The sequence below is a fragment of the Gobio gobio genome, assembly GCF_949357685.1.
Source record: "Gobio gobio genome assembly, chromosome: 4".
NCBI classification, from domain to species: Eukaryota; Metazoa; Chordata; class Actinopteri; order Cypriniformes; family Gobionidae; genus Gobio; species Gobio gobio.
The window spans coordinates 22,419,209-22,432,847 of record NC_137100.1 but is presented as its reverse complement, the minus strand read 5'-3'; the positions used below and the strand labels follow the sequence as shown (position 1 = coordinate 22,432,847).

The window sequence follows — 13,639 nt, the reverse complement described above, 5'->3', positions numbered from 1 at the left end:
TGCCCCAGGAGCCTCAGAAATTGTTTCAGTGGCACTTTAGCACTGACTATGCACACTCGTTCATGAGATGCGGAGTCATATTGACCAAGTCCAACTCCATACAGAGAAAAGAAATGCTCTGCACAGGGGAGTGCTTGCTCTTTTCCCAGTTCACCCGAAACCCCAGATGGCTGAGGTGCCTGAGCAGCACCAGGTCCCTGTGTTCACACAACAATTATTGAGAGTGAGCTAGAATGAATGAGTCAGTCGTCAAGATAATTGAAAATGTAAATGCCCGCTTCCCTTAACAGGGCAAGGGCAGCCTCCTCAACTTTTTGTAAAGACGTGAAGAGACAGGGATCTTGTATCATGACCGTCAATTCTGAGTCTGACTCCTCTGCCGGACATGCAAGGAGGGGTGGGAGGTCCGTGTTGACTGGCCTGGTGGAAGAGCTTCCACTCTGACCATCAGACCTCCCTGAATGCTAACCACTGTGGTTCTGTGCAGTGCAGAGGAACCAGGCTGGGTAGCAGCAGTGGGGACTCCACACTTCAATTGGATGGAGAGTCACGATCGCAATGTCGCCATGGTCATATTCTCCATCCATGAACACCATCTCAGAGTGCTCGCGGCCCAGACACGTGAGGCTTAACACCAAAGGGTTTCAAGCAAGAGAGATTCTTCCGTTTTAGCGATTGGAAGAGTCATCGCTGTCAGCAACCACTCGGCTCCAGAGCAAAAATGTAATGAATGAATGCAGGCTACCATCTTATATACCTGTATGTTCGGGGGAGTGGTTAAGCATGCAAATTCCACTCGCCAATTTCATTGGCCATTTTTGTATTTGGGCAAAAACTAATACAAAGGCTAATACAAAAAGGTAATTGGGGCTCCCAAGTAAGACAACGTCAAACATGACTGACAGAAAGGGACTTTCCACTAGATCTGACCTGGTCTGTTCATGTTAGAAGTCCTTTCTTTGTACATTAATTTGGGAATTTGATAGTGGCATGCGCTACCATTTGAGCTATACAAGCCTTTGGTTCTGTTGTATATCATAAATATGCCACTCTTGATAATATGGAAGAAATTGTCAGGACCAAAGGCAAAATTAACCTTCAAAATAACAAACAACTTCGATTTCTATTTGTTTCTCACTTAAAGCTATTGTGCCGCTTTAGAGGAATTATAAGTCAGACTTAATTTATTATATTTTTCTGAGCTTTACACCCTCTATCTACTTTCACGTTACGGCAAAGAACAGCCAGGACATTCTGCAAAAAATCTCATATTTTGTATTCAATGGAAGAAAGTTATATACTGATTTGAAAAAATGCTGCGCAGATCATGGAAACTGGAGGTTAATAACAATCACCGTATAAAAAACCCCCAAAGTCCCTTGCCACATGTGTACAAGTTTTAAGCATTATTGCACCATACTGAAAAAATACAAATAATAATTTACATTGTGAAGGATCAACAGTTTTTTCTGTGCCACCACAATTTCAGTTTCACAAAATATTTTAAAAGTTCTCATAATAACATAAAAGGTCTCCAACTTTGTTTTGCGCCATTGATTTTGCAAAGCACTTGTCAAACAAACTAAAATCAAAAGCGTGATATGGCTTTATGCCCTTAAAGGAATAGTTCACCCAAAAATGAAAATTCTGTCATCATTTACTCAACCTCAAGTTGTTCCAAACATGAGTTCCCTTGTTCTGCTGAACACAAAAGAAGATATTTAGAAGAATGTTTGTAACCAAGCAGATAGAGCAACCATTGACTACCATAGCAGGGGAAAAAATACTATGATAGTCAATGGTTGCTCTATCTGCTTGATTACAAACATTCTTCTAAATATCTTATTTTGTGTTCAACAGAACAAGGAAGCTCATACAGGTTTGGAACAACTTGAGGGTGAGTAAATTATGACAGAATTTCCATTTTTGGGTGAACTATCCCTTTAATAAATCACAAAAGTCTGATTTAATTAAGAATATACAGTCTGTTTGCACTACAGGTTTCAAGCGAAGTGTGCACTTTGCTCAAGCGATCAGCTCGTGATCTTCCGCGTCTCAGAATGGCTCAGTACACAGTGAATGCAGTGAACTCCATCTCTGCATGTGCTGCGAGATTAGCTTGCATTTGGGAATGTAGTGGGTACCAGTTACGCATTATTTTTCACATTTGCAAAATTTATTGCATTTTTGTATATAGCTGATTACAGGGTTTCACTGGATTTGTAATGAGATGCGTTTGTAAACCGGTTTTCACAGATTTTACAATATATAGGTTATTACTGTCATAGGAATAATAATAATATAAAATAATACTTATTATTATATTATAATTGTTTGGCTTCTTAAAACACCAGTGTGAATGTAATGTAGACTGAGACACTATATCACAACTAAAAAAAGTCCCTATGAAGTTCAGGTACAAGTCAATGCACAGACTTTCTTTCTTTGTTCAATTTGCACACTAGATCATAATTTATTAGAGCATATAAAAGAAACAGAGCTCTTTTGCAACTCCAAAACACCAGTGTTACACGTACAACCAGTAAACAGCATGAGGGTTCAGTTTTTCAAAGACTAACATTGCATTCAAGTTTATTTTAGTTAATTTATTCAAATTAAATAACTAATCAGTTTTTACAACAGAAATTAATCAATCAAAAACTTACTTTTAATTTTTTTTCTAAAACAAAATTCCCTATTATCACTGTAAAGCTGCGTTGAAGCAATCTCTGTTGTAAAAAGTGCAATATAAATGAAGGTGCCTTGACATGTATTCCCTGAGAAATGAACCCATGACTTTTGCATTCCTCACGGTCTATAGCTGTACAGCGATTCAGCAAAATCACAATAGTTACCCTTGAAGGGGCACATCACAGTTCATATGCATTTAATATCAATAAAACAAAATGGCATACACCAGTGGTTCTCAAAGTGTGGTACGAGTACCACTAGTGGTACTCAGGCTGCCTCTAGTGGTACGCAGAAGAATAACTAAATAAATGAATGTTAAAACACATACATTTTAATGTAATCTTTATTTGAGTATTTTTTTTTTACATTTAAGTACAGTACAGTTTTAATTTAACTTTACAACACATTTTAATTTAATCATTATTTAATTATTTTATTTACCTGTATGTAAGCACAGTGCAGTGTTAATGTTCAATGTTAAAGTGGCTGACAACAATAAATATTATTAGGAATAAACTAACTCTTTTTTGAACTGTGCAGAGCTGCAGCTGAATAGTTAGGCCTACTACGCTACTGTATATTAATGTTGGTCATTATGGTTGTACTTGGAGAGCCAAATATTTTCTGAAGTGGTACTTGGTATAAAAAGTTTGAGAACCACTGGCATACACATCTAAATTAAGGCATGTCTCATCATATAATATAATTTTCCTCAAAAACATAACAAGAGTTTGATAAATGTTCAATATAATGTTTATGGACCTAAAGTGGAACGAAACGGCTCTAGTCATTTAAACTGTGTGCCACACAGAATATTTATCCGCTCGGCTCAAAGTTCAAACGAGCGCAGCGCGAGCTCACTAGAGCAGATGCGTTTACTCACTGAACGGTCTCGGTCACATGACCACTAAACAACACTGGGAGGTCAGTGAGAAGCGCTTGAATTCAGCAAAGAACACAAATGTCTCTGTGATTTAAACTAACTTAAAGCCAGATGAAACAGCGCTGACAAACAGGAGAAACACTGTGTGCAAGATACAGTCAGAAGGCTATTCAGTCTACAAATCGCCATTTACCTGCACCATGGTATTGTGGCAGAAATGTGGGATATTAAGGGCTAGTCCGAATACCATTTTTTGAGCTTCGAAGCTTCGGTAGTAATCAACATTGAATATTCAAAGGTTCGAAGGGAAGGGGCTGAACATATTCTTCTCTCTAATAAAAGCATGAATCTCGAGAAGTGGCGCGTCTCACACGGGCAGGGCTTATATGCTGCGAGAACGGACACTGCACTAGTGATGTGAAACACACAGGTCTGTTACGTACCAGTTTTGATATATTATAGTAGTAAAAATCATTTTGATCAGTTAGAGAACAGATTAACTACAATTAAAAACTGACCATGCCGCGTGAGCCGAACGAGAGTCGCAGCACAAACTGCAGCAGGAGTTATTCATTCATCAGGAGAGTGAGGAGCTGAATGATAAGATGATCGCGGAAGATTTGGTTTCAAAGCGAAATGTAAAAGCGCCTATTTAAGGGAGTTTGTCATTGTACTGTTTTGATGTTGTGTTTTTCATTAGAATAATAGGCTAATGAACCCACAATTCAAGCAACCCGCCCCCGAACTGGCAAACCGAAAGTAAACTACGCACGGCCGCATTCGTTCACAGCCGCTCAGTGCACAAGCACTGCAATGTGATGGTGAGGGAACATTTTCTGGCCGTCACATCCCTAACGGGTAAAAAGGCTAATACATTTTGACTCTATTATTCTATTTTCCACAATGTCAAACCAACGCAACTTAACCCACCCAAAATGCAAGCTCAGGCATGCACTTCTTCCATAGAAGCCTGCGCTCTAGACAGAGAATACTACTCCGTTGCAGGAAACACTAAGAAGCAAACATATTTATTAAGTATAACGAGGTTGGGTTCCTATTCAACTGTCCATCCTATTAAAAACTGCTAGGCTATAAAAGAATTGTAAAAGAAAAGAGTATTGTATTTCGCCAAATTTTATAGTGTAAACATATGCAAGTGCGAATGAGAACTGTTTCAAGGGGGATGAAAAAAAAAAATATAATCCCAAATTTGAAAATCTAATACAAACCCATCGAACAAATATTTGAATATTCTGGTCCAGCCCTAGGGATATTCATATCGAATTGTATTATATTATTAGCGTAGACATGTATTAAAGGAACACGCTGACTTTTTGGGACTTTATCTTATTCCCCGTATCCCCCAGAGTTAGATAAGTCCATACATACCATTCTCATCTCCGTGCGTGCCATAACTCTGTCTAGCAGTGAGTGTGTCAGACAGTTATGGCACGCACAGAGATGAGAATGGTATGTATGGACTTATCTAACTCTGGGGGATACGATGAATAAGCTAAAGTCCCAAAAAGTTGGTGTGTTCCTTTAAAGGTGATGGAATATAATTACAGTATTCTGTGATTAAGTTTGCCTATAGCATTTGTGCATTTATTCTAAATGTATTTAGGGTACTGTTTTGTATACAAATACCATAGAAACCTTTTTCACATAGTTACATTTTACCATGGTATTGAGGTGCTGTATATGCATGATTTTAAATGTGGTTATAATGAAATGTATGCCACCATGTAAGACCCATGGTTATTTTAATAAAACTCAAACAGAATATTTAAATGTTACCATATTAAAAAAATTAGGTTACAATTTTCACAGATGTTACTGTTTTTGTTAATAAACATAAATTGAAATCTGCATCCAAACTCAAGTTACTACTGCTGTCAACTCAAGCTACTATCAAATGTGCATATCTAAGAGATAAAAAATGTAATATTAACATCAGTATTGGGGAAAGTTACTTTGAAAAGTAATGCATTACAATATTGCGTTACGCCTTTAAAAAGTAACTAATTCAGTTACTTAGTTACTTTTTAAGAAAAGTAATGCGTTACATGATTTTTGCGTTACTTTTTCTCACCTGGGCTGGGCTTATTTTTTTTGTTTTTTATAACAAAGTTCTATTTTTGTGCAAATGTAAAGACATCTTCATACCAAAATTTAAATAATAAGCCTCAGGCTGAGGTAAAAATGCAAATTCACGCATGAACAGTAGAGGGCACAGCTCTGCTGTGCTGTGCTGGCACTCTGGATAATGGAAGAATAGGACGCAGGAGAAAAATCGAGTAATTTTTGCTCATGGTTTAACTGAATCATCAAAGGTCAACAACAAGACATTGGTCAATAATAAAGGTAGATTAAATGCATACAAATATTTGGTTTATTTAACATTAAATTATTGGAGGTTTGCATAGGATTCTGATTTTGCATTTGACTGATTTTATTCATTTTGAGGAGTACTGAATCTTTATTGTGCAAGTGAGATGAATAAATGCTCACATTTTGTCTTGAACTACAATAACCATCTAAGATGCACCGATTGCAATTTTCTTGGCCGATTCCGATTTCCAATTTTTTGTTAATGAGATCGACCGATTCCGATTTTCTTTCTAAGAACTATAATTGACAGCATGTACAAACAAGGAAAGATAGGAGAGGCTGCTGACCTGTGGCTGGCTCTAAGCTCTGGCCAGCTTTAGCCTTTTTACCTTTACTACCTTCTTCAAACTGGGCACGTTCCGCGGGGTGATGGAGTTTTAAGTGTCCAATTAGGTTTGTCGTGTTGTGTGCTTTCCTGGTGGTTCCCCCGCGGTTTATTTTAACCTTACAAGTTTTACAAATGGCATAATTAGTGTCTTCTTCGCTCACAGTAAAAAACTTCCATGCCAACGACATGTTTGCATGCGGCTGTGAGCACGAGCGTTGCTGTGATATCAACGCCGCGGCCGCGCTCGTGCTCACAGCATGTAGATGGATCGGCTCAAAATCAGAGACACGTGAGACTGATCGGCCGATCACCGATCGTGCAGAAAAATCGGTCAATTCCGATCTCTGGCCGATCAATCGGTGCATTTCTATAACCATCATGTTTACACAAAACGCCTCTACACTTACTCTCGAATTTTCTCAACATGGGGACAGGAGAGCTGTCAGTCAAATAAATGTGAAAAAGTAACTTGCTTTACTGTTTTGAAAAAGTAACTCCGATATTTTGTTGTAAATTTGAAAAGTAATGCGTTACTTTCCTAGTTACTAGAAAAAGTCATCTGATTACGTAACTCAAGTTACCCCCAACCCTGATTAAGATTGCAGCCTGCACTGCAATCAGGCAAGTGAGGCAACACAAACCTGTTTCATGATTTGAAACAATATCACCCGTTACAACAAGCAGAAACTGCGAAATACATTTTTCTATTAAGGTATTTATTTAGTTGAGGAAAAATGACTGGAAAAGTGTAAAGAATTAAAAAATGTGCAGTGTTTGTCATGTTCTGACAATAAAAAGTAGTTTAAAACGACAATTAATGGTCTGGTTTCTACAACTTTCAGGTGCAAAAATCTGGCTTTAAACTTGAATTAATTAAACATTTGACATTTATCATGATAGTTATCGATATCGACTGATATGAAACATTTTATCATGATTTTTTTTTGGCCATCACCCAGCCCTAAAATATTATAGAATTGTCAAAAGTATCAACTTAGATACCAAGTCAGTAGTGAAATTAAAAAAATGTGATGATACCAGCATTTCCCTCTAGCATTTTGAGCACTGTTGAATGGATTCTTAAACACCTCTGGCCACTGTGTTCACGCGCTCAGCATATATGCCTCTGATTGGTCATTGTGTTCACACATCAACATATGTCTGTGATTGGCTACAATGATCAACGCTCTTTACCGAGTGCTTCAATGATGCTCCCTCTTCACAGAGCGCTTACACAGATACACACAGGAACGTTTGAAAGCAGGCGTCTATCAGCGGATCCCTAATATACATCCGCTGGCACTGATAGACCTCTGCACAGAAATTAAAAAAATGTGACGATACCAGCAATTCCCTCTAGAATTTTGAGAGCTGTTGAACGGATTCTTAAAAACCTCTGATTGGCCATTGTGCACACGCTCAACATATATGTCTCTTATTGGCCATTTTGTTCACGGATATATTAGCGAATATATTAGGGATCCGCTGGTAGACCTCCCTTTCAAATGCTCTGGTGTGTATCTGTGTAAGCGCTCTGTGAAGAGCGAGCATCATTGATGCACTCGGTAAAGATATGCTTTTACTCAGTAAAATGTGATTGCTCATTGTAGCCAATCAGAGACATATATTTTGAGCATGTTGAGCGTGTGAACACAATGGCCAATCAGAGACATATATTTTGAGCATGTTGAGCGTGTGAACACAATGGCCAATCACAGACATATATGTTGAGTGAGTAAACACAATGGCCAATCAGAGACATATATGTTGAGCGCTTGAACACAATGGCCAATCAGAGGTGTTTAAGAATCCGTTCAACAGCGCTCAAAATGCTAGACGGAAATGCTGGTAACGTCACATTTTTTAAAATTTCAGTACCGAAGTCGGAACTATTGACAACTCTAATTATATATAAATAGTGAGGAAAATAAGTATTTGAACACCCTACTATTTTGCAAGTTCTCCCACTTAGAAATCATGGAGGGGTCTGAAATTGTCATCGTAGGTGCATGTCCACTGTGAGACATAATCTTAAAAAAAAATCCAGAAATCACAATGTATGATTTTTAACTATTTATTTGTATGATACAGCTGCAAATAAGTATTTGAACACCTGTCTATCAGCTAGAATTCTGACCCTCAAAGACCTGTTAGTCTGCCTTTAAAATGTCCACCTCCACTCCATTTATTATCCTAAATTAGATGCACCTGTTTGAGGTCGTTAGCTGCATAAAGACACCTGTCCACCCCATACAATCAGTAAGAATCCAACTACTAACATGGCCAAGACCAAAGAGCTGTCCAAAGACACTAGAGACAAAATTGTACACCTCCACAAGGCTGGAAAGGGCTTCGGGGAGATTGACAAGCAGCTTGGTGAAAAAAGGTCCACTGTTGGAGCAATCATTAGAAAATGGAAGAAGCTAAACATGACTGTCAATCTCCCTCGGACTGGGGCTCCATGCAAGATCTCACCTCGTGGGGTCTCAATGATCCTAAGAAAGGTGAGAAATCAGCCCTGAACTACACGGGAGGAGCTGGTCAATAACCTGAAAAGAGCTGGGACCACCGTTTCCAAGGTTACTGTTGGTAATACACTAAGAATTCATGGTTTGAAATCATGCATGGCACGGAAGGTTCCCCTGCTTAAACCAGCACATGTCCAGGCCCGTCTTAAGTTTGCCAATGACCATTTGGATGATCCAGAGGAGTCATGGGAGAAAGTCATGTGGTCAGATGAGACCAAAATAGAACTTTTTGGTCATAATTCCACTAAACGTGTTTGGAGGAAGAAGAATGATGAGTACCATCCCAAGAACACCATCCCTACTGTGAAGCATGGGGGTGGTAGCATCATGCTTTGGGGGTGTTTTTCTGCACATGGGACAGGGCGACTGCACTGTATTAAGGAGAGGATGACCGGGGCCATGTATTGCGAGATTTTGGGGAACAACCTCCTTCCCTCAGTTAGAGCATTGAAGATGGGTTGAGGCTGGGTCTTCCAACATGACAATGACCCGAAGCTCACAGCCAGGATAACCAAGGAGTGGCTCTGTAAGAAGCATATCAAGGTTCTGGCGTGGCCTAGCCAGTCTCCAGACCTAAACCCAATAGAAAATCTTTGGAGGGAGCTCAAACTCCGTGTTTCTCAGCAACAGGTCAGAAACCTGACTGATCTAGAGAAGATCTGTGTGGAGGAGTGGGCCAAAATCCCTCCTGCAGTGTGTGCAAACCTGGTGAAAAACTACAGGAAACGTTTGACCTCTGTAATTGCAAACAAAGGCTACTGTACCAAATATTAACATTGATTTTCTCAGGTGTTCAAATACTTATTTGCAGCTGTATCATACAAATAAATAGTTAAAAAAAAGTGATACATTGTAATTTCTGGATTTTTTTTTTTTAGATTATGTCTCACAGTGGACATGCACCTACGATGACAATTTCAGACCCCTCCATGATTTCTAAGTGGGAGAACTTGCAAAATAGCAGGGTGTTCAAATACTTATTTTCCTCACTGTATATGTATGTATGTATGTATGTATGTATGTATGTATGTATGTATGTATGTATGTATGTATGTATGTATGTATGTATGTATGCATGTATGCATGTATGCATGTATGCATGTATGCATGTATGCATGTATGCATGTATGCATGTATGTATGTATATATATATATATATATATATATATATATATATATATATATATATATATATATATATATATATATAAAAATATAATGCTTGAAATGAAAATTGATCGGCTGATTAAAACTAATATCAGCCAATTAGATACGTTTCGAATTACATATGGGTGAGTAAATTATGACATCTGATTTTATACTGCTTTCCTACAAAAACAGATTGATTAAACATTGTGTTTTATCTGTGTTTTTCATACCTCTCTCCCTATATAAGAGTCTCCGTCCTCAACTATAACTGCAGTATAGAGTTCCGTTTTCTTCTCCATTAAGGACAGGATGTCCTCAGACCTGCAACAAATGACAAATTTAATGTTTCTAAATATTAAACGGAGACACATTCTATTATTGTCTAGAAATTAAACCCTAAACAAACATCTCTAAATGTCCCTCCTGATGCTGGAGGCAGAACATGTTAAATATTAAGCACAGCTGGAATTGAACATGTAAAAATTAGGTGGTAACAACAGATTTGGGCACCTGACAGGCTCAAGGGGAGGGCAGCCAACAGGCCAGTCTTGTCTAGTGTGGTTTTGAAGGAAGTTCACCATTAACTGCCTCACTGTTTGCAGTTCTCTGTCAGCTCCTAACAGTACACAAATAAAACAAAATCAGATATACAAGTTAAATCCACAATAATAACTGAAAAAATGTAAATTCTAATCAGAGCAAAAATGATGAAACCCACCTCGATATGTCTTCCCAAAATCATTTGAAGTGTCATGTGCTTTAAAATACTAAAAAAGAAAAAGAAAAAAAAAATTATTCCTAAATGAAAACTAGAAAAACAACATGTCCTATATGTGTCTATTTTAAAACCAGGCATGTTTCTAGCAATTTGGTAATTTGATAAGGGTGTAATAATACATTTGTCTACTGTATAGTTACCCTGGTTTCAGGTTTACCTGACCTCGATCAGACATAGATAAGACGTCTTATAGTGTTCAAAACCAGCTAGAAAAGAGCACAGCAAAATAGAACAGAAGGAAGGATCTTGTTTTGTCAAGTTACCTTGACACATCATTTTAAAATGCAGATATTTTGATAGGACATTGAATTATGCCACAAAATAAAAACCAAGCAAACAAAATGTTGTGTTGCTTGATGCTTTGTTAGGACTAGGTTTGTAGTATTGTCTACGATAATACAGCAATTGTTGTTTTAATGATGTGCGAGCTGACATTATTGAGTCACACAAGAAGTTAATAATGTGAGTTACACTTTAGACACAATTTTCTTTTTTTGCTGTATTCCACCAATGAAATCACAGCAGAACTGTTGTGCATCTCTGAGCAACACACTTATCTGAATTAATCTGAATCTGAAAAGTGTTTTTAAACAAATCAGTTGAGTGAATGATTCATTGACCCAGTTTTAGATTCCGATTGAAAGTATTTTTTAAATGATTTTGGCAATATTGCAAACCCCTAGTTAAGACTCAGATTTATTATATAGGTTTAATCTGTTGAACGAATAAATAACATCATTTGCACAAACATACTCTGAAGGTGGGGTAGAAGTGGATTCCGAACTCCTTACAGATGTCGAAGTTCTTCTCATGAGCACAATCCAGAACTCCAATACGAATGGCCTGTGCCCAGTCTATGAGAGTAGGAGACACGTCACATATATCAAACACATTTAAACTTAACTCAAACATTTTGTCTTCAATTACTAGCTCACCCTCATGTTGTTCCAAAACAATAAGACTTTTATTCATCTTCAAAAGACAAATGAAGATATTTTAAAGGGTACAGAACACACACAGTATCTGCCAATCTCATGTTAAAGGGTTAGTTCACCCAAAAATGAAAATTCTGTCATTAATTACTCACCCTCATGTCGTTCGACACCCGTAAGACCTCCGTTCATCTTCACAACACAAATGAAGATATTTTTGTTGAAAGCTGATGGCTGAGAAAGGCTTCAGATAGGCCTCCATTGGCATTCAGTACATTTACACTCCCAAGACCCATAAAAGGCACTTAAAACGTCGTTACAAAGTCCATCTCACCACAGTGGCTCTACAATAATTTTACGATGTGACGACAATAGTTTTTGTGCGCAAAAAAAAATCTAAATAACACCTTTATCCAACTTGTTCTTGTCTTCCGTGTGTGCCTCCACGACGCATGCGCGAGAATATGACGTAGCGCCGGGGTTCGGGAATCCATGAAATGCACACTCTAACCCCATTTTGAGAACTACGCCGAGACCTAAAGCACGATCAATGTAGAATCCAACAGCTTAGACACGCGCGTCTTCCTCTGCTTGTAAACAAATCGCTTCTGGGTCATGTGTCCGAACGGCGGATCTGCGTCATATTCTCGCGCATGCGTCGTGGAGGCACACACGGAAGACAAGAACAAGTTGGATAAAAGGTGTTATTTTGATTTTTTTTTGCGCACAAAAACTATTGTCGTCGCATCGTAAAATTATTGTAGAGTCACTGTGGTGAGATGGACTTTGTAACAACGTTTTAAGTGCCTTTTATGGGTCTTGGGAGTATAAATGTACTGAATGCCAATGGAGGCCTATCTGAAGCCTTTCTCAGCCATCAGCTTTCAACAAAAATATCTTCATTTGTGTTCCGAAAATGAACGGAGGTCTTACGGGTGTCGAACGACATGAGGGTGAGTAATTAATGACAGAATTTTCATTTTTGGGTGAACTAACCCTTTAATCTTGAGTACATATAGATTAGTAATGCATGCTTCAAATCTCCGAAGAGTCTTTAGTTTGATCAGATTTATAAAAGACAGATATGCTGTACCAATTCTTTCCGAAAACAGCCCAACTCGTGGAGGAGTGCAGTGGGCGGAGCTAAAGAGTCACAGGCACACACATACACAAAATAATAAAATTTGGCACAGAAATACTGTCATACGTCCAACTTGTTTTTTTTATTATTTTGGCCTTGTTTAGGATGAGAATCCAACTCTTTAACAGTGTAAATAAGTCAGAATGCATGCAATAGCATTACCCCCCCCCCCCATTTAATGAAACCAGAGATATTTCTGTCCCTCCACCAAGACTTCACTACACTACAAGAAGTTCATAAAAAGATCATAAAAGTATGAATTAAGCAGTTTAATCCAAATGTACAAATACCCAATAGCTTTATATGATGAACAAATTTAACAAACTTTTATTCACATATAAACATTGATCAATGCTTGATTTATATGGATTAATCACTTTATTAACTTTTTGGAGCGCCCAAGTTTTGGTGGAAAGGACTTTCAATTGAGGGACAGAAATTAAAAAATATCTTTAATAGAGATTGAGGATGAATTAATATTTTAGGGGTCTGGAAAGACACAGGGGTGAGTAAATAATGACAGAGTTTTCATTTTAGGGTGAACTATCACCCAAAAGTAATGCTCCTATTTTAAATTAAGTGTCTTTAATATTTACTAACATTAAAATTAACCATTTTATACAATGCACTTATTGTGTACATACATGTATTTACATTGTACTTATATTTAAAAAATACCTGCATGTAATTACATCTATAATTACTGTTGACGCTTCATTTTAACCCACCCTTAAACCTAACCATACCATGAAACTTTCCCCTAACCTTACCCATATCCCACCTCAATATCAGCAGAAGTGTTTTGCAATACAACATGA

At 37.8% G+C, this 13,639-nt stretch overlaps 1 protein-coding gene across 1 annotated transcript in view; it reads right to left on the bottom strand.

The window, feature by feature from the left end:
• The window catches only part of qsox2 (quiescin Q6 sulfhydryl oxidase 2), a 32,034-nt gene that overhangs the window by 7,636 nt on the left and 10,759 nt on the right, over positions 1 to 13,639 (bottom strand). Inside the window, exons 2-5 of the mRNA XM_079816068.1 lie at positions 11,502 to 11,602; positions 10,689 to 10,737; positions 10,481 to 10,586; positions 10,201 to 10,291 (exon numbers count right to left, since the gene is read on the bottom strand). Coding sequence (XP_079672194.1) covers positions 10,201 to 10,291; positions 10,481 to 10,586; positions 10,689 to 10,737; positions 11,502 to 11,602 — 347 coding nt within the window. The remainder of the gene's footprint in view (positions 1 to 10,200; positions 10,292 to 10,480; positions 10,587 to 10,688; positions 10,738 to 11,501; positions 11,603 to 13,639) is intronic.